Raw genomic sequence first — 25917 nt, forward strand, 5'->3', positions numbered from 1 at the left:
TATTTTTAAAACAAATAACTTCGGTAAATACTTGCTAGTCATTTCCTAAAGGCAGGAAATTAAATGGGTGACCTCAAACTATTTTTTGTTGCCAAAGCATATCTTCAAATCATGGAATATCACAATCTTAAAGGAATCAGTTACAAATAATCTAATTCTCTTGTTGCATGATGCTCTTTGGGTTGCAACACATTATCAATGATGATATGCTCCTAAAATATGTTGTAAAAGACCTCATCTAAGTCTAATAAAAATTATTTATAAAGGTATATTCAAAATGGACCAGAGAGGAGAAACAAAGCAAAAGGAAAGACAATCATAGCTTTCCATGTAATACTTTTCTTTTTTAAATAGCAGAAAAATATACACATCTGTTCATTTTCTTGATACCCTGATACTTTGATGAAGCTATGATTTCACTGATATCTGCACTTCTCTCAAAGCAGAAGGCAACTTTCTCATACCTTTTCACCTGGGATGATTCTTGTCCATCTTTCCATAAATCTTCTTAAGATCCACCCACTCATAGGAAGCTCTTTGCTTATTTTTTCAGAATCTTGGGAGTTACTAATGTACTGAACATCTCTTCTTTCATTCTTTATTCTTTCTTTTTCTTTTTTGCTGTGTATGAGGCAATTGGGGTTAAGTGACTTGCCCAGGGTCACACAGCTAGTAAGTATCAAGTGTCTGAGGCCGGATTTGAACTCAGGTCCTCCTGAATCCAGGGCCAGTGCTTTATCCACTGCGCCACCTAGCTGCCCTTTTCATTCTTAATTTGTAATCATCCCACTTCCTTTCCCAAAATTGTACTTATATCTTTCCCCAAAAAACCTACTCCTTCTGATTTCATCAGTTTTGTTAGTGGCACCCCCATTCATGCAATCTTTCATGTTCAAAACCTTCATGTTGTCTTTGATTCTTCCTTCTCACTCATGTCTCATGTGAGGGTGATTCAGAGGAAAGGACTTTGCAATCAGAGAGCCATGTTTAAATCCTGTTAAAATGCCACTCCCTGACTGTGTGACTTTGGGCCACTTATTCAGCCTCTCTGGACCTCAGTTACCTCATCTGTAAAACAAAGATGTTAAATACTAGATAAAGAACTAACTTATAAGGTCCCTTCAAGTTCTAAATTACAATCTTATATTCAATCAACCACCAATATTCTATTCCCATAATATCTCAACTCTACTGTCTCCTTTTTCAGTCCTTGCATCACCACCCTTAGAAAGGCTCTCACCATCACCAGCCTGAAATATTACAACAGCCTTTCTCCCACCTCCAATTCATCCTTCAAATCTCTAACAGACTAAACTTTCTTATGCATAAATTTGGTTATGTCACACTTCTGCTCAAAAATATTCACTGGTTCCCTATTATCTACCAATTAAAGTTCACACTCTTTTGCCAGGTGCTCAAGGTGCTCCAAAATTGAGCAGGACCTGGGGATGTTCTGGCTGACAAAGAGTCTTTGTTGAGAGTGAGGGGAACTGCTAATTATCTTCGACCATTTGAAGGACTGTCAATGTAGAAGGGAGAATAAATTTTAATTCTTCTTGATCTTCAAGGCCAAAAATTGAACCAATAGATTGAAAGTTATATTTTCCTGAAATTTGTCTCCCTAGAAGGAAGAACTTCTTGTACACAAATGGAATGGTCAACTTTAGTAAGTAGAAATTTCCACCTATAACAACCAGTCTTCCAGGGGAAGCTAGATGATCATTCATTGATTGGAGAGAATTATTGTTCCAAGTAAGGGTTAGACAAAATGAATTCTAAAGAACCAACAATATAATTCTAGGATTTAGCTTCCTTTTACTTCTCCTGTTGCATTCTATTTCTTCAGTGTGTCTCTGTATCTATAACCCTCCAATAATGCACAATATTTCAGGGTTATAATTTTGGAAGGAGCTATACTTCCAACACTCAATACTGGTCACTGGGAACACACTAGCCTTTAAAATATGCTATCATCCAAAGTGCCAAAAAGCAGTCTAATGACCTCAGTGCACTTTCAGTATGAAAAGGGTTCCCACAAAGATCCCACTGTTTGTGGAGGAATTTGCCAGCATAACTCTTTGAAACAAACTGCTGAGTGTGGTGCTCTGAATGCTCTTTTGACTTAAAATCTGTTTGATAGCAGTGCTGTTGACTGGTCTTAAGGAAACAAATTTATGGGTGTAACTACCTTTGGATAAGCATGGATTTTATCTTTGGGCCAAAGATAGCCCTAGATGCATCTTGCTGTTCTAAGAGAATAGGAGATAAAATTTCTATGGCAGATGTGACCTAACACAAGGCATCTAACATCTGCTTCAATTTTCTCTTTCAAAAATCAGGCTAGCCGGGGCAGCTAGGTGGTGCAGTGGATAGAGCACTGGCCCTGGATTCAGAAGGCCCTGAGTTCAAATCCAGCTTCAGACACTTAACACTTATTAGCTGTGTGACACTGGGCAAGTCACTTAACCCCAATTGCCTCACCGAAAAAAAAATCAGGCTAGCCAATCCTAACATCTCAAGGGAATATTAGGAAGCTTTGTTTCAAAAACTGATTTCAAGGACCTTGGAAAAGGGTATGTCAGAGGAAATAAAATTTTACATCTTTGTACTTTATTAGGTATTTTTTAAGTTTATAAATTTTGCTCTCATTCTATAATCAGAGTGATATTTTTATGTATATTTGTGTTCTCTACATAGCAACTTGCCCCTCTTTTAAAAAGCTATTTTCGAATTCTAGATGGGACCTTCTAAAATGAAATGCACCATTTAGGGGTGCATTAGAAATAATAATAATAATAATAGCAAAAATTTACATAGCACTTTAAGTTTTACAAACCACTTTACATATATTAACTCATTTGATAAAAATTGCTGGATTTCATTTTCTCTTTGTTTCTCTAGCACTAAGCACAGTGCCTAACATTTAAGATAAACAATGATAATAATAATAATTATTATTATTATTAGAACAATACAGCAAAGCTAACATTGATATAGCACTTCCTATGTGCTAAGTACTTTAAATTATCTTATTTGATTCTCACAATAACCCTGGAGTAGGTGTTATTATTATATTTTATTGAAGAAGAAACTGAGGCAAACAGGGTTAAGTGTACTTCCCAAGGTCACACAGTTATCAAGTGTCTGAAGCAGATGAATTTGAATTCAGGTCTTCCTATCAGGCCCAAAGCTCTATCCACTTTGCCACCTAGCTACAAAATAATAAATGGCTATTGTATGAATGCTGTGTTTAGGTATGTGTTATTTATCCATACACACAACATTTCACTGGAAAAATGCTGATCTGTTTAGGAAGGAAAAGCTAAGAAACTACTGTTCCATTTTTTCAGCAATGTGTATTACTAACATCCTTCATAGTCATTCTTCTCCAAAAAGTTATAGTACCATAGAATTCTTTGAAGTATTTAACATATGCTGAAATGTGCCCATCACATTCCATTTAACTTAAAGGACATTCATTAGGCACCCATGTACAAGACAGAAACTCCATTTAAAAGATTCATTATTTCACAATATCTTATCATAATGGGTAAAGTGCTGAACCTGGATTCAAGTGCTATCTCTAATATACATTAACTCTGGGATTCAGGCAATTCACTTAACCCAGAGGTGTCAGACAAAACCAGATTAAATTTGGCAAATTGTTTAACATAATAAAAATACATACATCATAGATAATGTTGATTTGTGGATTTCAAAAAGAATATGTAGCCCCTAAGAATCCATTTGGGGGGGGGGGGAGCAATAGGGGTTAATTAACTTGCTCAGGGTCATACAGCTGTTAAGTATCTGAAGTGAGATTTGAACTCAGGTTCTCCTGACTCCAGGGCCAGTGCTCTATCCACTGCACCCCCTAGGAATCCATTCTATTTGACTGACTGTGGGAGAAATGAACAAAATTATCCTACCCAGATGAAGCCCAGAGTCTGACTTTGGCAAATCTCCAGTGAACCTCCTTTGCTTTTATATCCCTTACCAAATTCCCTGGTATTGCACCAAGAACTTCCCTTACATGGACTTTCTTCACCATAGAAATAGTCCTGCATCAAGCTGTACTGACTGCATGTGGATCTATTTACAGCCTTTCTGCTGTAAATGACCCCTAGTGAACTACAAGTCCAGCTGCAGCAGTTAATATTGTTCATTGTCTCATCTTCACTTCTTACTGGTGTAAAAACACTTAGCTGCTAAAGGTGGAAAATGGCAGCATCTTGGGAAAGTTCTCCCTGTATTGGCATATTGCTTTGATTTAGTAGCTATACTACTTATTCTCTAACTCCCTTATTTGTCTCCTGTAGCTAAGAATATACATTTCCCTCCAAGAATACTATTCATTTTTGCATAACAACCTGTGTTTAAAAAACAACTATCTTTTCTGTTTTATACAACGATACATTGAATATTTTAGCTTATCAATGTTTCCCTCAAATATATATATATAAGCAACCTCTTATACATGCTCTCCACCTTGCTATCTAGATTCACTCTTAATTGATCCCATATGCTATTATCTGACCTCATCTCAAGAATTCAAATTGGACAGTACTGACCCTCTTGGGTGCCCCCAGAAAGTTCCATTATGATACCACTGATAACATACCAGTGCCACCAGAGAATTCTCCAAGAGTACAAATCGGGGAATAGTTGCTGATCTGCATTGTTAGAAGAAATTGCCTATATTATGAATCCCTTAGCAATAAAAAACACCTCTTTCCCATGTATGGGTGATTAATTAGTTTTCCTCTACCACATCCAGCTGGGAAGTACGTAGATTTTACCAAAAATGTCCCTCCAACAAAGGCAACTAGGAATTCCAAAGTCCAAAATCACTTCCGTGGTTCTTGAAGAACCAAGAATTATTATATCTTGCAAAATCATAAAAGATACCATCTAAGCACCCTACATTTATCTCTTTCCCCTAGAGGTGAGATAAGCCCTGACCTTCTCAAGGACTCAGCTTCACCCTGGTTCCTTTCTTTAGCCAGTCAAAAGAAACAAAGCCAGAAACATTACCAAAAAGATAAATGGCGGCCAGTAGCTACTACAAGATTGAAATAGATAAAATTTCACTCCTTTTCTAGCAAAAGATACTTACAAGTGCACCATCACCAACTTGTAAACTGGGCATATCAAAGTGAACCGTTCCCTCCCGGTTTGTCAATGGTTTGTCAATTTCAAGACAAGGATTCTGGAGTGGTAAGAAGTCTATAAAAACAACTATACACATTTCTAGAATTCCTTAAGACATATAGAATCTTGAACAGAATCCACAACCAATGGATTCAAATCCTGCCTCTGCTACTTAGCTCTTTGGCCATAGGCAAGGCATTTAACCAGAGGTTCAGGGTTTTCATCTGTAAAATGAGGACAACACCTGCTGCACCCATTTCCCAAAGTTGCTGTGAAACTAAAATGAAACAATGTACATAAAACTTGGCAAATTTTAAAGCACTAGGAAAATGCCTACTATTACTGTTTTCTTACCTCTGTAAGATCAGTTTAAGTATTAATACTCCCCTTTTACAGATAACAATAAAGAGGTTACACAGCTTGTCCCTGAACACACAGCTATCCAATGTCAGTCCAGCATTTGAATCTCAGTCTTCTACATAACTCCAGCATCTTCTCTACTCCACCACTGCCTCTTCATGCACGCTCACAAAAGCACAGAAAGATGGATTGGTGCACCATGAAAGGAACGTGTGTCAGACAATGAAAAAAGGTGATGCTTCACATTACAACTTTTCAGCAGCACTCTGAACAATTGCTTGGCTTATAAAGTGACCATCGTTTTTTTCTTTGGGGGCGGGGAGGACTGGGCAATAAGGGTTAAGTGACTTGTCCAGGGTCACACAGCTAGTCAGTGTCAAGTGTCTGAGGAGGGATTTGAACTCAGGTTCTCCTGAATACAGGGCCGGTGTTTTATCCACTGCCACCTAGCTGCCCCCTATAGTTTTTCCTATACTTTAAAAAAAAATAGCTCCAAGAAATGAAATTGACTCACGGAATAGGTCATCTAACCATCTAGTATGCTCTCCTTAAGGGCAAAAACCCTTATCTTTCTTCGCAAGAGGTATCAGCCAGTTTCTATACCATATCCCCAATATATCCTTAATTTACATGGACTCCCTTAGGATCACAAAACTGCCCAGGGGAAGCCAATTTAGACTAGAGTTGTAGTTACTGGGCAGAAACTGAAACTTCAGCTGTTCAGGAGACAACTAATTCCTACAATGGGTTTTTGATGAAAACAGAATAGGCTCAGAAAGCCATCCTTAGCACCATCAGGACAGGGTAGAGAAGTGCTACTTTATCTTATACTTCGTACTTCAAATGATGCAGTCACCAACCCAGATCACCACCTTCCCAGGCCTCAGTATATACATACTCTTCCTGCGTTGTTGGGAATAACAATCAGAAAATAAGGTTTTCTGAAATTAAACTAGTTCTCAGATGACAGACACTAAACTCAACTTTAGGGCCTGCTGGAAACCACTTCAGGTTGATAGAATCTGTGCTTAGCTGCACAGCCTTCAAGAACTCAGGATAACTCCACTTCAAAGGGAGACATCTGAATTGGTCTTTAGGGAAGGTATTTTGGCATTCTTCCTAAAAGTGTGAGGGGGAGAAGGGGGGAGAAGGGGGGAGAAGGTAATAACTTCAGGTAAGATAGGCCTGCTCATGGTCCACCTACAAAAAAAGAAAAAAGGAGGTTTGGAGTAACAGAGAAACCAGCGTTTCTGCTTCGGGCACAAGCTCCAACCTCCCTCATCCGTTGTGAAATGAAAAAAGGAGGAAGAGGGTTGATTGCTGTTCTGTCGTCTGGCAGAACAGTAGGGAACGCTTTAATTATTCTACAAGGTCTTGACAGAGCAAATGCAGCATTCCCGAAGGAAGGAAAGGCTGTAGTGGGGCATGATCTCAAGTAATGGCAAAATAAATAAGTAGAATTTTAAAGAAGAGAGAGCCAGCAGCTCAAAGCTCAGGATCCCTATTCTCCCACCTGGGATGCTCTGCCACCTGGATTAGACACGTGCCGGGACCTTCCGCAGCCATAGCTCCTGCCTGCTTCTCTGTTCAGCCGTTCCCACTGCTAATGCAGCCTCCCAGGAAAATCATGGGACTGACAGCGGCTATAAAAGCCTCTTCCTTCCGGGCACTATAGGCAGTACATCGCGGAAGTCCTACTTCTTGGAGTAAGCTAGTTCTGCAGCTTGCTGCTCCTCCCCCGACCCCTCCTCCGTAGGGTTCCCTCAACCGTCCCTCCCCGCCCCCAGTCAGGTGCAGCAATGTAGAGCTAAGCGGACGTTTGTCTCCCGGGAGTCCGTGCGTAAGTACTCGTGGAACTGACGAAACACTTTGCCAATGCACTCCCCTGGTGAAGTCTGAATACAATTATCACCTTGTACCACCCCCTCCACCGCAAAACCACACACCTCTCGCCTGCTGATTCCAATCTGCACTACTCCCATCAGCATTGGTTTCTATTTAAGTAAAATATTGGTTGATATTGCATAGCCTGGTGGCTTGCAAATAAATTATTCTATCCCAGAGTCAACAGAAGGGCCCAGCAGAGTGCAAAGGAAAATTTGCTTCAAAGCTTGAGGGGGAAAAATGACGTCTGTGTGATGGTAGTTACCTTGTAAAGTCATTAAAAATTAAAAGTCATGAAATTCAAAATTCCTCAAAAGGAGAAAGGCATTGTATTTAGTACAATACTGTCCCGTCCCTCCCACCGGCCTATCCCCCCCACCCCCCCACACACGCACATACACCATCTTGCTGAGTGATTGAAGAGTTCTTACAGCTCAACTTTTTTTCTCTAAACTCATGTACTCTACTTCGTAAACAGTAAAGTCCTGACATTTCTTTGGACAATATGGATATTTATATATGGATGGTCCTTGGATTTACAATTTGTACTGTACTGGTATACTTTTTCAGGAAAACAATGTGAATATAGAGACATACATACACATGTCTATATATTCATATGCATATATACATATACATACAAACATACACACCACACACATGGTCTGAAGTCAATTTCAGGAGAGTAAACCACTACCATGCTATTTGGGGGGAAATGTGCCAACTGGTAAAAAAAAAAATCGAACTCAAAAAACAGAAAGTATGGCATATTTGTTGTGTGGGAATGGAAGCAAGTGGGAAATGCAGATACTTTGCTTCCAAGTTACAGTAATATTGCTAAAATTATATTCCTCAAACATCCAAAATAGAGGCATTACTAACAAGGGATAATCTGAATTTTTTTGAAGTTGTGATTAAAAAATTTAGCAAGAATATTTACTCACATCCTTGAAAGGTTTTTCCCACCCACTCCCCCATTTTGAAGAAAAGGTATGAATTATTTTTCCGCCAAAGAGTTACATTTTTAGGTAATTCATGTGGTGGTCAGAAGTAGTAAAGGGCACAATGAAGGCTTCATAAAAGTAGTTAGATAGGAATGACTCCATTTCCTGAAAAGAAAGCAAGTTTAAGGACTGTTCACACCTTTTAAACTGCTCAGTGAATTTTCATAGGCCAGAATTGGGGGTTGAATGGAGTAAAATTCTAAATTCCACCTGCTACTATTTTTCCATCTCTCCTTAACAATTTACCTGCAAAATTCTCTCCAGCCTGTTTTACTGATAAAAACGTGTGTGTGTGTGTGTGTGTGTGTGAGAGAGAGAGAGAGAGAGAGAGAGAGAGAGAGAGAGAGAGAGAGAGAGAGAGATTAAGCAAATGAATTTGGAGTCAGTCAATAAACATTTATTAAGTGCCAACTGTGTACCAGACCCTGTGCTTAGTCACAGTCCCTACCCCCAAGGAGTTTATATTCCCCTGGGGGATACATGTTTACATAAAGTAAATAGAGGATATATACAAAATACATAGTAATAAGGGTGGGGGAAAGCTAATAGCCCGGACAATTAGGAGTGTTATCTTGAAGGAAAAGGCACTTGAGCTGAGCCTTGATAGGATCTCAGGTTTCCAAGAGGGGAGAAAAGGGAAGGAAAAGAAAGAAAAAGAAAAGCATTCCAGGTTAATGGAGTGGAAGGGGAGGACAACCTGTACATAGGCACTGAGAGGAAAATAGAATGTACAGGAAACAGCAAGCAAGCCAATTTGCTTGGATGGCAGTATGTGAGGAGTAGTAATGTGTAATCACCTGGAAAGAATGGTGGAGGAGCTGGACTATGAAGGGAAGAGCATTAAATACCAAGGAGAAGGGTTTGCATTCTAATATAAAAGCAATAGGGAGCCTCTACAGCTTCTTGGGCAGAAGAGACAATGTGATCAGGCTTGAATTTAGGATTATAGTGACATGGGGTTTAGGATTGTTATGGGGGAAATTGGTGGGGTTCTTAGGAATTCCTCTTTAAAGAATTACAACCTCTTGCACACAAATCCTATATATATATATGTAATTTAGGCACTAGTGAAAGGAAACCAAGAGAGAAGTCCTTGGACTTCTCATGGTGAGAAGGCATGGCACACAGGTATGGTTCTCTGAGATACCTATCTCCTCAAGCAGGAGACAAGCAAATACTTTTATAGAGGACCAATGGTGATCCGATGGGGTGATCATCTCACTGTGGAAAGGTCCCTTATTGGGATAGCATCATCCCCCACTGGTGGTAGCTGGGGGAACTTGGGTGAGGGGTGGCTCTGGATGTCTCAAGCCATCTCTGTCCTCATACCATAAAGACTGAAGCCACACCTAATCTTATCTCACCAAGGGGTGAGGGAGACTGGAATGATGGGTGGTGGTCTGGGAGCTAACTCAGTCCCGATCTAGTACTGCTTATCTCTTTAGGTGTGTCTGTCCTTTGGTTTAGTTTCTCAAGGAGAAGATTCCTCGATTTCCCCCAGAAAAGTTCTGAGGTACCCCAGGCCCATAACAGAATAAATCAGATGATGTTTTTCCTGTGAGAAGCAAAACCCAAAATGACCAGATCACAGGACAGAAATATCGAGGATTCAAGGGACTATTAAAGTTTAGACTGACCAACTAGATATCAGGACTTACATATCTAAAAAGTAAGGGGAGATAAAATTCCATAGCAGGAAAGTCAATTAGAAGTGGCTACTACCTAAACAGAACTAGAAAACAGAGATAACCCCAAAGGTCAGGACCTTCATTTCAAAAAACAATCCCCCTTGCCTCTCAAGAATATGACAAGCATCCTGGCTTTCCCCACCCCACCCCAAAAAGGAACTTTCAATTTTCAGGTGGACACCCAGTCTATCCTCTATAAAAGCTTTTGCCTTCCTCCAAATCCAGTGCCCTATCTACTTACTATACTACATGCTGGCTCTATGACTTTCATAATCTCACTCCAGACCACATTTCTGGCCTTATTACATGTTACTCCCCATCATGCATTCTTCTTTCCAGCTAAACTGGTCTACATATACTGGTCTTTCATATACTGAAATGATATCTTCTGTCTCCATGCCTTTGCACAGCCTGTTGCTGAATAGCCTGAAATGCCCTCCCTTCTTACATTTGCTTCTTAGAATCCCTACCTTCCTTCCAAAGCTCAGTTCTAGAACTACCTCCTACACTAGGCATTTATAGATCTCCACAGCTAATAGTACCTACCCCCACCAAATTAGTCTTGTATTTACTTTGTAATCAGTTAATCAATCATCTTATAATTTATTAATTGCCTATTATGTGCCAGGCACTGTGCTTACTTAGCTCTCAGGAGCTAAAGGGAAATCTAATGGGAGAGACAACATGCAAATAATTATGTTTAAACATGATATATACAGGATAAAATGGAGATAATCAAGAGAGGGAAGGCATTAGTATTAAAGAGGATCAAGGCTTCTTGGAGAAGGAGGCACTTAAGGAAGGTAGGGAAGCTAGGAGGTAGAGATGAGGGGGAGAGTTCAAGCATGAGGGACAGTCAACGAAAACAATGGGAATCAGGAGATGTTTGGTTTGTGAGGAACAGATTGCAGAGTACATGAGGAATGGGGTGGGGGGTGTGAGGGAGATGAGGAGTGTAAAAAAAAAAAACCCAACAACAAACAGCTGGAAAGGTCGGAAGTATGAAGGGCTTTATAAGCCAAAGAAAGATTTTATATTTGATCCTGTAGACAATAGGGAGTCACTGAAGTTGACTGAATAAAAGTGGAGGTGGAGGTAGGGGTAGGGGGGCTTAGTTGGGGAGAGAGGTGATATGGTCAGATCTCGGCTTTAGAAAGATCAATTTGACTTCTGATGAGATCAACTTGGAGTGAGAAGATACTTGAGGAAGAATGACCAACCATAAGGTTATTGCAATAGTCCAGGTATGAGGTGATAAAGGCTTGCACCAGGTTGGTAGCAATGTCAGAGAAGAAAAGGGAACATATGTGAGAGATGTTATAAAGGTAGAAATAACAGTACTTTGGCAAGCATTTTCAGAATGAGACGTTAAGGATGGCACAGAGATTGCCGAGTCTAGATGCCTGGGAGGGTACCCCTTAACAGTAATAGGGAGATCAGGAAGTGGGAAAAGTTTTAGAGATAGTTGAGTTTTGGAAATGCTGAGAATAAAATGTCAAAGAGACATCAAGTTCCAGATATATACAGGGTGTCCCAAAAAAGCTACTAAAACTTAAAACGGCCACTAAGAAGAATTTTGGGAAGCCTGGTATTTTGTATTTAGGTATATGTACATTATGTTCTCCTCAGGAGAATGTAAGTGCTTAGGCCTCTGAGGTTGTCATGGAGAAAGACAGGTAGATATGTAGTGTAGGTGGATTTAATTGATCAAATTGATCATGAGGTGTCCCAAAGAATTACCAGACTCAGTGACTCAGTTTCCCAAATTTTATTGAAATACTGTGCTGACCACAGGGAGAATCACCCAAAGGAGAAAGGTGTCTCCAAATAGGGAGAAAAATAGTTACATTTATAGTAAGAAAAAGTTAGGTTATCTCCTCATTATCTTAATCTCCTCCTTGTGGGAGGGTCATGGGAGGTCTTATCCTAATTTGGACTTCCTAGGGTCCTAAAACATCCCGAGGTGGATACCTTTTTTCCATGGAGCTGTGTTTTGGGGGTTTACAACATCATAAGGTGAACCTAAGGACACATTTGGTCCTTTCTGTGCATGATCATAAAGACATGTTTAAACTTGTCAGACCCAGAGGGTTTCTGTGTTTATGATATCTCTTTAAGATCTGGTTTCTAGGTGTCATGTCAAAATATTAATGGCTATTAATGGTTAATAGTTCTTGGTTACAGTCTGTTGAAGGTGAGGGTTGATAGGGACAAACCCTCTTGCTTACTGTAAGAACACAAACCTTAGTTTCTCAGTTAACCCTTTTAGGTACTATTGATACGTTACCTGTTAATCCTTTTAGCCTCCTCCATCAGATAGAGAGAACCCATGTATACACTCGAGTGTATCCATCCATATATCCATCTGCACCCCAATTCATATATATATGAATATCTGCGCCCCCAAACCTAGCACTGTGTACCTAGCCCTTTCATTCCTCGATTAATTGAGGATCTCTCAGCGCCCCATGGCAACTCTTAGAGAAGGTGAATTGTTGAGTTATTGTTTAGGTAGGGGGAGTTTTCTAACCAAGTGTCCGAGTCTAAACCAAAGAAACAATCACCTGCTCTTAAATACCACGAGCACACTGCGTTATAAGGTATTTGCTTCTTAAAGAGGTTTTTCTCCAGGACTACCACGTAAACTCTCCCAAGAAGCGGGGAAGACATAGACACGAGGGGCAGAGGGGCCTCTCTTCCAATGCCTCGCTTCCCCTCTACTTTCAATAGCCTAAGAGTGTCCCCAACCTCCCAAGAAATTAAGGATAGAGGCTTTTCCCTCCTTCTCAAAGCTGGAACCGGCTCAGGCAGCGTGTCGTTTCCAAAAACTCTCCCAGGGCTTCCGCAGCCCTGGCTTCCGGCCGCCGGATCCCAGGGTTGCTAGGCTCAGTTGCTAGGGTAAGTTGCTAAGGCACCAACCGCCTCGCAGGAAGGGCGGGCAGCCGAGCTGCGCTCTCCCTTTCACTGTCGTAGCGGATCCCCTCAGCTCCAAGCACGTCTGTTCCGCACGAAAACGTCCCGCTCCTCGCCTGGGCGAAAAGGAGGGCGGCGCGGAGGAAGAAGGGGGTGACTCCGCTCCGCGCGGAGGATTGTGGGAGGAGGTTGTCTCCAGTTTCTCCTCCCCCCCCCTTCCCTTCCCCCCCTCCCGGCCAAGATGTCTGACATGGAGGATGATTTCATGTGCGATGATGAGGAGGACTACGACCTGGTGAGGCGCTGGGGATGGGTACCTGGGGCTGGAGGCAGTGCTTGGCTCCCAAGGCTAGAGCGACCGGGGCCGCGGCCTCGCCCCCTCTGAGCGCGTCTCCCTTCCAGGCTCTCCGGGTGCAGTGACAGGACGAGTTTACCTCCTCCGCCCCCTCCCCGCATCCGGCGCTGGCCCGACTCCCCCGGCCGGCGGGAGGAGGGAAGGACGGACGAGGGCCGAGAGGGACGGAGCGCCCGGTGCGGAGGGGATGCCGGGGGTGGGTCGTTTCGCACCCCCGGCCCTCGCCAGGCCGGGCCTGCTTCAGCCGGCCGAGCTGGGCCGGGCCGCGCTCTGCCCGCTCCCGCGCGCCCGCCCGAGCCGCCTCCGGGCCGGCGCGGCCGCCTAGGCCCGAGCGTTGCCCTTTCAGGCCCGGCCTGGCCCGGGCCCCTTCTCTCCCCTTCCCCCTTGGAACTCGAGGGTGGAGGGGACTGGGCAGGGTCCTCCAGGCCAAATCTCGGGTGCCACTTGGGGCATCTCCTCCGGGAAGAGTTGAATCTTTCAGGGTCAGGCAGAATTTGGGGGAGAGATGCAGGTGGAGAGGTCAGAAGACCGATCTTCCCTCTCCCCTCGACCCCGTAAAAAAGGGGGGAAATGGGTTTACGGAATCCTTCCTTTCTTCACTTTGGATGAAAAGAAAAGCAGGGCATGTTTTGTTTTTATTTACAAATTGGAAAAAATATCATTGGTCGTCTATTTTCCCCTTTGACTTAAAACATTCCCAGGATTCTTAGTAAAAAGTATCTCCAGGGTAGAAAACCTTCCGTTCACCCAGTTGAGTCTTTATAATAACTAGGAAAGATTGAAGAAATAATTCGGAAAATGTCCGAAATATAAAGTAAAACTCAGTAAAGTTTTAATACAGTTTACTGTTATAAAAGAAAATCTGGTTTGGGGAATAAGGAGTTGGAATCCGCTACCTGGGCTACGTTGTTGTTGATGTCTATTACATGTATATGGGTCTTGTTGCACTTTGTTTTCTTAGGTGATGCTTTACCCCTGTTTTTTAATTGTGAAGTTCTTTAGCAACAAACAGTACCTGGGAGGTAGTAGGCGCTTAATAAATGCTTATGGCCTGACTACTAAAGTGATGTAGTTGTCCAGGGTTTCGTTTGTTTGTTTTGCCCACTATATGTGTAAAGTACAATGACTATTTAAGATCCTTTAAAAAAAATTTTTTTTACTATTTAAGATCTTAATAAAATATTTTAAATTAACGAATGACTTTCTGTATAGAGATAAACCTATTTTATTTGAAATCAGTATCTTCCATTTTTAAAAGGAGGAGCAATTGTGTCATAGGGATATCGGACTGCTACGAATGTGGGTTTGTGAAGTCTTTAACAGTTATATTTTACTAAGTTTGCGGGTATGCTGATACTTGGAATGACATGCATTATTTATTATGCATTTGCAAATATACAATTGGAAAATTATGTATTTAAAACTGGAAGGTACCTATTAGACCATCTTGTTCAGTGTCCTCATTTTACAAATGAGGAAACCAAGAACACCCAGAAAATTAACTTGATTGGGGTTACACAGAGACAAGGTTTGAACCTAGATTTTCTAACTCTAAATCACTTAATAGTACTATACACTTTCCATCATTGTGGGAAAGCTACTTGCATATTAGTTTTAAAAAATAATAATGATAATAAAATCAGTTCCCTAAGCATTTGTAGCTTGTTCTTTAACTACCTTTCCTTTTTAAAAAAACAACAATCTTTACTTTTTATCAGATCTTTTCCTAACTATTTAGAACAAGAGTTCTTAAAGGCCTTTTCCATGTGATGACTCCTTTGTCAGTTTTGATGAAATTTATGTACCCCTTCTCAGAATAATGTTTTTCATAATTGGAGGAAATTCTAAATTTCAATTAGAAGTTAATGAAAATTAAAATATGATCTTCCCCCATCTAATAAGATCACAGACCCCTAAATTAAGAAGTCCTGATATAGTTTCTCAAATGCTTGCTTACATCTGTTTATTCTTTTCTACCTAAAAAAGAATTTAGAAACAAAGTTTTTATTCAAGTTCATGGCTCATAATTTTATGATTAGCTTACAGTCATTTTGAGAATTTGCATAACAATGATGAGATTGTTTTTATTGTCTCTTTAAGTGGCCAAGTCATTTTCTTTTTTCTTTTTTTTTAGTGAGGCAATTGGGGTTGTGACTTGCCCAGAGTCACACAGCTAGTAAGTGTTAAGTGTCTGAGGTCGGATTTGAACTCAGGTACTCCTGACTCCAGGGCCGGTGCTCTATCCACTGTGCCATCTAGCTGCCCCCGGCCAAGTCATTTTCAACAAGAATTTTGATTAAACATGATACTTGAACTTTCCCATATTTTTTCAGACTTGAAATAGAGGTCAAAACTAGAATTCTAAATATAACAACATGTAATATGTAACTGATTTGGGGGGTAAAATTTCAAAATAAAAGTTTTCTTAACTACTCCTGTACAAAGAAATGGAATGCCTTTTTTCATTTTTCAATCAACAGGCATTTTTGGTGGGTTTTTTTTGCGGGGCAATGAGGGTTAAGTGACTTGCCCAGGGTCACACAGCTAGTGTCACGTGTCTGAAGCTGGATTTGAACTCAGGTCCTCCTGAATCCAAGGCCAGTGCTTTATTCACTGTGCCACCTCGATGCTCCGGCAACAAACATTTTTGTTTAAACACATTATGTGGCTGCCAGGAGCTGTGCTAAGCACTATGGATATAAAGATAAAAGTGAAACAGCACCTGCCCTCAAGGAGTTTATATTCTTAAGGTAAAGGTAATGTGCATACACACATATTTATATATTGTTGTTATTCAGTTATGTCTGATCCTTCCTGATCTCATTTGGAGTTTTCTTGGCAAAGATACTGGAGTGGTTTGCCATTTCCTTCTCCAGCTCATTTTACAGATAAGGAAACAAAGGCAAACAGGACTAAGTGACTTGCCCAGGATGACATAGCTAGAAAGTGTCTGAAGCCAAATTTGAAATCAGGAAGATTTCTTCCTGATTCTAGGCCCAACACTCTATCCACTGCACCACCTATATGTCCATATTTATGTATATACAGAATATAGACAAAATGAGTACTAACTAGTTTTGGAAGGGAGTTTAAATGCCAGTTGGGTACATCAGAAGATGCATTGTTGAAGATGGCACTTGAGCTGATCCTTGGAAAAAAACCACCAGGAATTCTAAAGAGGTGGAAGTGAGGAGATAATGCATTCAAGGAATGGTGAACAGCCAGTCCAAAGGCACAAGAGGCTGGAAGTGAAACCCTTGTGTATGAGGAACAGTAAGCAGGGCAGTATGAATCGATTGGAGAATGTGTGGAGGGTTTTAGTTTGTAAAGAGACTTTAGTTTGTAGAAAGCAGCCAAGTTGTGAACAGCTTTATGTTTCAAACAAAAGTTTGTGATCCTCTAGGTAATCAGGAACCATTGCAATTTATTGAAGATGGACGGCAATGAATGAATCCTTCTAATTAGGAAAGTCACTTGGGCATCTATGTGGAGGATGTCTTGGAGTGATGAAGAGTTTGAGATAGGAAAACAAAATAAGAGTTTATTGCAGTAGTCCAGAGGAAAGATGTTAAGGAAGTAAAATTGACAAGACTTGGCAACTGAGTGGATACATGGGATGAATGAAAGAGTTTCCCTATTTTTATTTCCCTGTTAGAACAGAAGCTCCTAGATTTCCATGTACTATGTTTTATTTATTCATCTTTGTTTGTCTTCATACCAGGACTCTATCTCCTTAGTGAGCTATACCAGTTGCCCATTTCCATTAAGTTAAACCATTCATATCCCCCCCTACACACACACACACACACACACACACACACACACACACACACACACACACACACACACACACACACGACAGACAGACAGACAGACAGACAGACATTTGCTACAGGTGGCTAAGGGATGAACTGATCCCAGGATGCAATAAAAGATAGGGCCGGAAATAGTCTGACTTCAGTGAATCCAAACTATTTACTCTTTCAAAAGCCTGTCTCATTAAACCAGTATTCTTACATGTTTAGAGAATATAGTGTCATGCAATAATATCTGAGAAAGTAGGGTCTGAGTTTACCTAAAACTCTATCATTACATCACTCATGAAAGTAATCCTCAGCCTGTGTACTCAAGGTCTAAAAGGAATGAAAACAGGCTTAATTAAAAAAAAAAAAATAGGCAGCAAGCCTAGAAGAAATCCAATATATTTTATCTCTCCTTTCTAATATGTTCTTCTTTTATTTTCATGGGAGCGTGGTATTTGTTGTCTAATGATACATGTGTTTTTCTTTGCCTCATGATAGGAGGAGCCCAATAGGAGGAAGGGAAAGAAAGAGATTAATAAATGCACTTTACTTTAGTGTAAGCTTTCCAGATCTATGGCTATGTTCCATACTTACGACTCGCAATATTTATTACAAAGTTAATTTATGATATTTCTTTTAATTAAAATAATACTTAGTGAGTTACCTATGCTGAAATTTGAGTACCAGGTCCTGTGGTTTAATGGGGTTGGCAGGTACTTCCAATACTAAACTCTCTGAAAAGGTTTCAGTCCAGCTCTGTACTATACCAAATTCCATACTTTAATGAATCATAAATAAGGTTTCAATGTATTAGCACAGTGCCTGTAAATTGTAAGCATTTAAATGTTGAGCATACTTATGTGCATTTATTTGAATAAAAATGATCAAGAAAGGGGTATTAATCTAGTAAAATGTTTACTAGTATTCCTTTTCTTGTATAAGATTCATTTTCCATGTTTTTCAAACCACTTTTTTCACTTTTGAAAGAGTTTTGGTGGTCTTACATACTTTATTCGGTGGGGTTAATCTTAGAAAAATCAGGTTTCATATCTATTGTTAACTTTGTCATCACAGAAGAGATAATAAACAAACATTTTCTGAATATTGGAGATTGATCTCTAATGTTATATATAATAAGGACAGAGTTTAAAGTTACCAGATAATACGTTTTGGACTGAGAAGAGTCTCAATTTAATGGAAATGCAATACAAGATCATTCTTAAACAGAGAAGTGGCAGAAACGTTTTAACAAGAGTATGTAGGGGCAGCTAGGTGGTGCAGTGGATAAAGCACTGGCCTGAGTTCAAATGTGGCCTCAGACACTTGACACTTACTAGCTCTGTGACCCTGGGCAAGTCCCTTAACCCTCATTGCCCTGCCCAAAAAAAGAGTATGTAGTCCATTTGAGGATAAAAAATTCAAGCTATGTGCATAAAATGAAAAGCCCTGAATTAACTAGTACAATCTAGGATAAGAACCTAGAGTCTTTGTAAATAGTTTCCAAAGAATAGAGGCCTACTATCCTACCATAATTGTAAAAGGCCATTTAAGTGTTGGGCACCATCAAGAAGGACATTGCAGCAAAACAAAAAATATTACTGTATCATTTTGTAAACACGTTGAATAGTCATTCTTGAAATATTGTGTGTGGGATTAAATCTGTATTTCCAGAAAGTCTGACTATAAATGCTAAGGTGTGATTGATTTTTTAAAAATAATTAAGTATGCATGGAGAAGGGTATTGTTCCCTTCAAAAGGCCGGCACATATTTTAGTAATTCTGCCAGTGCTGAAAACATTATTTAGCAAACATTTAGAGAGGAAGCATAGTACAGTAGAAAGAATGCTAGACCTGTAGTCAGAAGGCCTGGGTTTTACGCTTAGCTCTTTTACTCCAATAGCACTGTGACCTAGAGCAGAGCTTCTTAAACTTTTTCTACTCGTGACCCCTTTTTGACCAATAAATTTCTACACCCAACACCAAGTATATAGGTATACAAATCAAACATTTACTGCCAAATTTTTCAAGACCCCCTACATTCAGTTTAATAAACTTTGACTTAGAGCAAGTCACTCAACCTTTCTGGGTCTGAGTTACCATGTTTTTAAAATGAGAAGATTAGGGGGCAGCTAGGTGGTACAGTAGATAGAGCACCGGCCCTGAATTCAGGAGGACCTGAGTTCAAATGTGGCCTCAGACACTTGATACTTACTAGTTGTGTGACCCTGAGCAAGTCCCTTAACCCTCATTGCCCCGTCCAAAACAAACAAACAAAAATAAATAAATAAAATAAAATGAGAAGATTAAATGAAATAGCCTGAAATTGTTTTGAGCTCTAAATCTATGATCCTATGGTTTTCAGCATTGGCTTCCTGTTCTTATGAATTATTAGTGGATCTTCATGCTTTGAAAATGGGTTTAATTTTTTGAAACATCCAAAATTGATCCAAAGCCAAATCTGGTGAATAAGCATTAGGATTACAAAATAATGAGAGTTTTTTGTTTAGCACATTTTTGAAGATAGTTTTACGGAAAGAAAACATTGGAATAAGGATATGGTTTCATAGGATTATCAGTCTATATCTGGAATGAGAACACTGAAGCACAGAAAAGTTCCTTGGACCAAGGACATAAATGGCAGAACTGGGATTCACACTCAAGACCCATGACTCCAAGTTTAGCACTGTCTACAATATGATTCTGGTACCTCCCAAGATGTATTGGAAAGAGCAATAGATGTGTTCAAGAGAACTAGTTCTGATACTTATTAGCTGGTATGGCTCTGGGTAAGTCATAACTCCTCTGAGTCTCAGTTTCTTGATTTGTTAATTTGGGATAATGGTAATACCATCTAATTTACAGAATTGCTGTTAAACAACACGAGGAAACCTTAAAACACTATCTATGGGGCAGCTAGGTGGCACAGTGGATAGAGCACCAGCCCTGGAGTCAGGAGTACCTGAGTTCAAATCCGGCCTCAGATACTTAACACACACTTACTAGCTGTATGACCCTGGGCAAGTCACTTAACCCCAATTGCCTCACTTAAAAAAAAAAAACACCACTATCTGAATGTGAATTAATGTTTGTACAAGGAAATAATTTTTTGGACATCTTGAATTGGATGTCCTGTAGCTATCTAAAACTCAACATGTCCAAAACTGAGCTTATTATCTTTCCTCCCCAAGTCTTCTCTCCCAAACATTCCTGTTATCGTGGATATTGCCATCACCCGTCTTCACAGTTATTCAGACTTGCTTAGGTGTTATCATCAATTCCTCTCAGTCCGTGCCACCCCTACCCCTCACCCGCCACATTCAATCTGTTGCTAAGTCCTATAGCTTCTACCTTTGTAAAGTTTCTCCTTTATGCCCCCTTCTCTTCTCTAATACTTCCACCAACCTAGTGCAGGCTCTTTTCCTCTTACATCTGGCCTGTGGTGGTAGCTTTCTGATTGGTCTCCCTTCCTCAAGTCTCTTCCCACTAATTCATCTTCCTCTAACTGTCACATTGATCTTAAACTGAAGATCTGACCATGTCACCTCCTTGTTGAGTAAATAAACTCCAGTGGCTCCTTACCACCTCTAGAATCAAATATAAAATTCTGTTTGGCATTCAAAATTCTTCATAACCCAACCCCCTTCTTACCTTTCTTGACTTCTTACATCTTAGTTCCCCACCCACATACACACATATTCCATCTCCCTAATAGGTGCATTTTTACTGGCTGTCCACCATACCAGGACTTCTCCCTCCTCATTACTGGGCCTCTTTCAAGTCCTAGTTAAAATCCCATCATTGACTGGAAGCCTTTCCAGGTCTCCCTTAGTTCTAGTGCCTTGTCTTTGTTTATTATCTCTAATTTATCGTGTGTGTGTGTGTGTGTGTACACACATCATGTTTGTACATAATTATTTGTGTGTTTTCGCCCTCATCTGTGAGCTTCTTGAGAGTTAGGAATTTTTTCCCCCTGCTTTGTATTCCCAGCTCTTAGCACAATACTTGGTACATATTTATCTATTGCTCTTTGCAGTGTGTATTCTAGTATACGTTTTTTTTTAATTGGTCTCATTATTTATAGTTGTACCCAGTATGATGAAAATAGGAAAAATCCAGAAAAGGTCAACTTAAATGATTGACAGGAGAGAGAACTGCCATGGCAGAATATATTTAAAAGATTAGGACTTATGGTGGGGAATATACTCTGAAGAGTTGAGTTTTTATCTCTCCCCCACTCCCAAAAAGAACTGGTTCTCCCTATCTTGACCAGAGTAGAAATAGAGCAGCCACTCATAGCTGAGTCCCACTCTGATCAGCCTGGGAACTTTGACCTACTCTGTTTCCTGCCTAAACCTGGGCTAGTCTTTTCACTCTCCTTTTTCCCCATACTGATCTCATACTAAGTTCAGACACTCTTTTGGCATAGGCTATGTAAGCTCAAGAGATCCCCTCTCAAGTAGCTAGGATTACAGGGATGCACTATGATTCCCAGTGTTAAGCTATCTTTTAAAAGTTCTTTTTAAACAAAACACATTTATTTATACATTAATTTTGAGGGCTGGACTAGAGTTTAAGAAAAAAAGGAAAACAGTATGATACAGTCCTGTACAGAAGAGAGAAAACAGGTTATGAGGAAGGGGAAAAGATGCACACATACACACAAGATGAAGGGAAGATAGGATGGGCAGCCAGGGTCAGGGCTCCTGGCTAGTAACCTGCTTCATGTAGGCTTCCAGCAGGTACTTTTTAAAGGCTGTGGAGTTTATCCAAAGTTCAGCAGCATGTGTGTTCAATGGGCTGTCAATGTTGGGTTCTCCCAGCAGGCTCTGGATAGATAGTAGAATGGTCCTGACATCATACAGAGCTGACCACTTGTCCTTGAGGATATCCAAACAGATATTGCCTTGGGTGTCCACAATAGGATTGGTAACAAGATGTGACAAATTTCACAGTGGGAGCATTATATGGTAGCCACTGGGGAACTCCAGGGAGAGCTTGTACCTCAGGTCTTCATATACCATCACAGCAGCCCCCATGGATGGTCCCAACCTGTGTGAAGAGATTGTCTGACTCTGGGAAGGCAGAAATTCCTTTGTCTCTAGACATCATTAGGGGCATTAATTCCTGCTGTAACCTCTTGCCCATGGATCCTCTGGGCAGCACCAGGCAGCACCTGCCCCAGGCTCGGCCTCCTAAGTGGCAGCGGTTCTGCAAGTAAAAGTTCTTTTTCTAATAGCAGCATTATTTGCAATTGAAAAAAAAATCCTGGAAATAATCCAAATGTCCAGCAGTAAAAGAATAATTAAATCATTCCAAGTTCATGAGATGGAATACTACAGAACTGTCAAGATACCATGCATGAGGCATATATAGAAATAGAGAAAAGCCTATATATTAAATGCAAAAAAAAAAAAGCAGAACCAGAAGAATAGTGTATTCACTAACCACAACCTAACTCCAGGGAGAGTGAATGGGAGTGAATAAAAAAAGAATGCAGATGAGACTGAAAAGTTTCCCGTTCATGCATTGAAATTCCTATTAATTTAAATGCAAGAAGTTATAAAGCAAACTTAAACCTGCTGGTGGGTCTCTACCAAGAGGTAGGAGTTGTCTTTCCTCCCTCAAAGAAACCCTCCAGCTATCAGTGATTTTCCTAAAAGGCTAGTCTGACTCCCCTACTCAAACTCCAGTGGTTCCCTTTTGTCTCCAGGATCAAATACTCATTCAGAGCCCATCATAACCTGGCCACCATTTCCAGTCTTTTACATCTTACTCCTGGCTTCCTTGCTATTCCATAAACAAGACATTCCATTTCCTAACTTTGGGCATTTTCTCTAACTGTCCCCAATGCCTGCAATGTTCTCCCTCCTCATTTCTGCCTACTGACTTCTCCAAAGGCTTCCTTTAAGTCCCAACTAGAATCTCATATTCTACAGAAAGCCTTTCCCAACCCCTCTTAATTCTAGTGCCTTCCCTCTGTTTGATTATTTCCTATTTATCCTTTATATACCTTGCTTTGTATATATTTGTTTGGAAGTTATCTTCCCATTAGATTGTGAACTTCTTAAGGGCAAGGACTGACCTTTACATATTTTTGTATCCCCAGCACTTAGCACAGTCCCTTGCACGTAGTAGATGTTTCATAAATGTTTATCATTGATGATTAGATAGTAGGTTTATTGTAATTAACTTTTTAAAAGAATTAAGATTATTCTACCTGAAAGGTGATCAAAAGAATACAGAATTTAAATCTATAAAATCCTAAGGAGAATGCGCACTCCTTTACCAAATCTTAAAATCCTAGGATAAGGGGATACCCTTTAAAACTTGAGAGCATTAAAATTAGACTCAAAAGAAAGTACCATTTATATGTGTGAAAATTAACCCCAACAGGAGGCACCAGCAGGAAATGAGTTCAAAAAGGGTTTTGACATTTAAGAATAAACCATGTTTCCAGTAAGAGAAACTGTAATGTTTATATATACATATATACATATACATATATATGTGTGTGTATACATACATACAGAGACATACATACATACCATGACTGTATTTTCTGATGTTAAGCTACTTGAAGACTCTCCTGTTTTTCATCTTTTTATTCCCCAGAACCAAAAATTGAGACACATAGTCTGATAAAGGGTATTTATTTTATAAAACTTCATTATAAATAAAATATTTCTTTCTTTGAAAACAAGACGACTGTCTCATTCTGATACAGATGGTCATCTTATGTGACCCTGACAATCAAGGAGGGCAGTACTGTCACCCATCCAGTACCCTGAGCATGGTCTCAGAAGCTAGTGCCACTCAGTAAATATTTGATAGCACCAGTGCCCTTTTCAACTTCTGTGGGCAAAAAAATATAAAGCAAATCTTATGACTTGACCCTAACTGTTCCTATTTTTAACATTATGCCCACCTTTTTAACTTTAGGGGTGGGGAAAAAGACTTCTTGTCTTCCTTAAACCTCACTCCTACACCTTGCAAAACATTTTCTGTCATCTCTCTAGTGAATTTACCTTTTATTCTGACCGCTGATGATTTATATCATCTCTCCATATCAATCAACAAGTCTTTATCAAATTTCTGCTATGTGCCAGGGACTGTTTTGGCACTGAAGACACAAAAGCAAACAAAAGTTTCTCTGCCTTCCAGGAGCTCACCTCTAACTGGGAATTTGGGAAAATGGGCAGCAAAGAGACATTTAAGTTTGTACAAAATAAATACATGGTAATTTCATCACTTGGAGGGGAGGCACTAGCACTTGTAGAAATGAGGAAAAGCCTCCTGTGGGAGGTGGCACTTGAACTAAGCTTTAAATAAAAATGGAATTTAAGAGGCAGAGAGAGGTAAGGGAGAGGGTTGCCTGAGCAAAGGGACAATTGTGGGAAATTGAATGTCACATGTGAGGAACAAGGAGTTTGACTGGAGATTGACTGGATCAGAAACTATTTGAAAGATATTAACATGTTATTAGCCTAAAAGGGTAGACTGCAACTAGATGATAGAAGACAACTGCCAAACAGACAAATTTGTATAGGATCCTCAAGACAGCAGAGGATGCTACTGGGGGTTTTTGAACAGGGAGAGTGGCACAGTCAGGCCTGCCCTTTAGTCACTTTGGCAGGGTGAATTAAAAGGAAGAAACTTGAGACAGACTGACTGATTATGAGACTGTTAGCCGTAGTCCAAGCAGAGATGGTGAAAGCCTGAATGAACTAGGATGGTAGCTGTGTAAGTGGAGAGGAAAATGATATCAAAGATATTGTGGAGATAGAATTTTAAATGCTTAGTCACTGATTATGAGGTAATAAAGTGAGGAGTCACCCTGGATGACTGACTAGAATAATGGCAGTGTTCTCAATAGAATAGACTGTAAGCTCCATATGGACAGAAATATTGTCTTATCTAAATTCCGTTTTCTCCCAGTGCCTATCATTTTAATTCACTATAATTGATGCTCAAAAGATATGTTGAATTGAAATGAATTTCAAATGCCTTTCACAAAACTTTTGCTTTTGAATAATTAGTTGTAGACCCATGAAACAAGGACAGATTTCAGTTCTCTGGCATCCTGTCATTCCAACATGTCTTCATTAATACACATTAATGTTCTTATAGAGTTACTTTCTACAAAATTGTATCCCGGAAACACTCACTATAGTTATCAGTATTGTGAATGCTGATCTTTTTATAATTATTCATCAGAGTAAATTTTAAAACTAGATTATTAAAGACTAAGTAAGGGGGCAGTGGATAAAGCACCAGCCCTGGATTCAGGAGGACCTGAGTTCAAATCCGGCCTCAGACACTTGACACTTACTAGTTGTGTGGCCCTGGGCACACCCTCATTGCCCTGCAAAAAAACCAAAAGTAAGACTAAGTAAGGGCAAGAAGTTCACTTAGCACATAATTCCTGGGTCCTAAGACTGTATTGTGAAGACTCACAAACTTTTCCATGCTAAGCAGCTAGGTCAGTTGTAAAAGTGAGAACCTCAAGTTCATAAAAAGTTTTATATAAAGAAAAACTACACCAGGAGATGAGTTTGAATGGTCCTGTTATGACAGGGCAAGGTGATAACAGAGTGTTTACATGTATTATAGAAATTTTGTCATCAAATTTTATGTAATACCCAGGCCAAGAAGAACTTTAAAAATGGGTCGATGTTTATAATAAATACTGTAATTTCTATAGCATAAATACCTATATTGAGGATGGGGACTGGACCTGTGATTTTTATTGATACAGGGAA

General features: G+C 39.9%; 2 protein-coding genes across 5 annotated transcripts in view; one reads left to right on the plus strand and one right to left on the minus strand.

The window, feature by feature from the left end:
- Positions 1-13412, minus strand: part of GALK2 (galactokinase 2) — a 176786-nt gene extending 163374 nt beyond the window's left edge. Inside the window, exons 1-2 of one of the 3 annotated variants that reach the window (XM_043982033.1) lie at positions 7025-7298; positions 465-621 (exon numbers count right to left, since the gene is read on the minus strand). Coding sequence is in view for 1 of the 3 variants with exons in the window: in XM_043982032.1 (XP_043837967.1) it covers positions 7025-7077 (53 nt within the window). In the remaining 2 variants the exon portion in view is untranslated. Of the gene's footprint in view, positions 1-464; positions 622-7024; positions 7299-13317 lie in introns of those variants that run through there. The other 2 variants (XM_043982034.1, XM_043982032.1) reach the window with 2 other exon arrangements.
- The window catches only part of COPS2 (COP9 signalosome subunit 2), a 57464-nt gene continuing 44716 nt past the window's right edge, over positions 13170-25917 (plus strand). For both annotated transcript variants that reach the window (XM_043982035.1, XM_043982036.1), the window contains exon 1: positions 13170-13295. In XM_043982035.1, the coding sequence (XP_043837970.1) occupies positions 13242-13295 (54 nt within the window). In that variant the 5' untranslated portion in view covers positions 13170-13241. The remainder of the gene's footprint in view (positions 13296-25917) is intronic.

This window comes from Dromiciops gliroides, chromosome 2, assembly GCF_019393635.1.
Source record: "Dromiciops gliroides isolate mDroGli1 chromosome 2, mDroGli1.pri, whole genome shotgun sequence".
Classification (NCBI taxonomy): domain Eukaryota; kingdom Metazoa; phylum Chordata; class Mammalia; order Microbiotheria; family Microbiotheriidae; genus Dromiciops; species Dromiciops gliroides.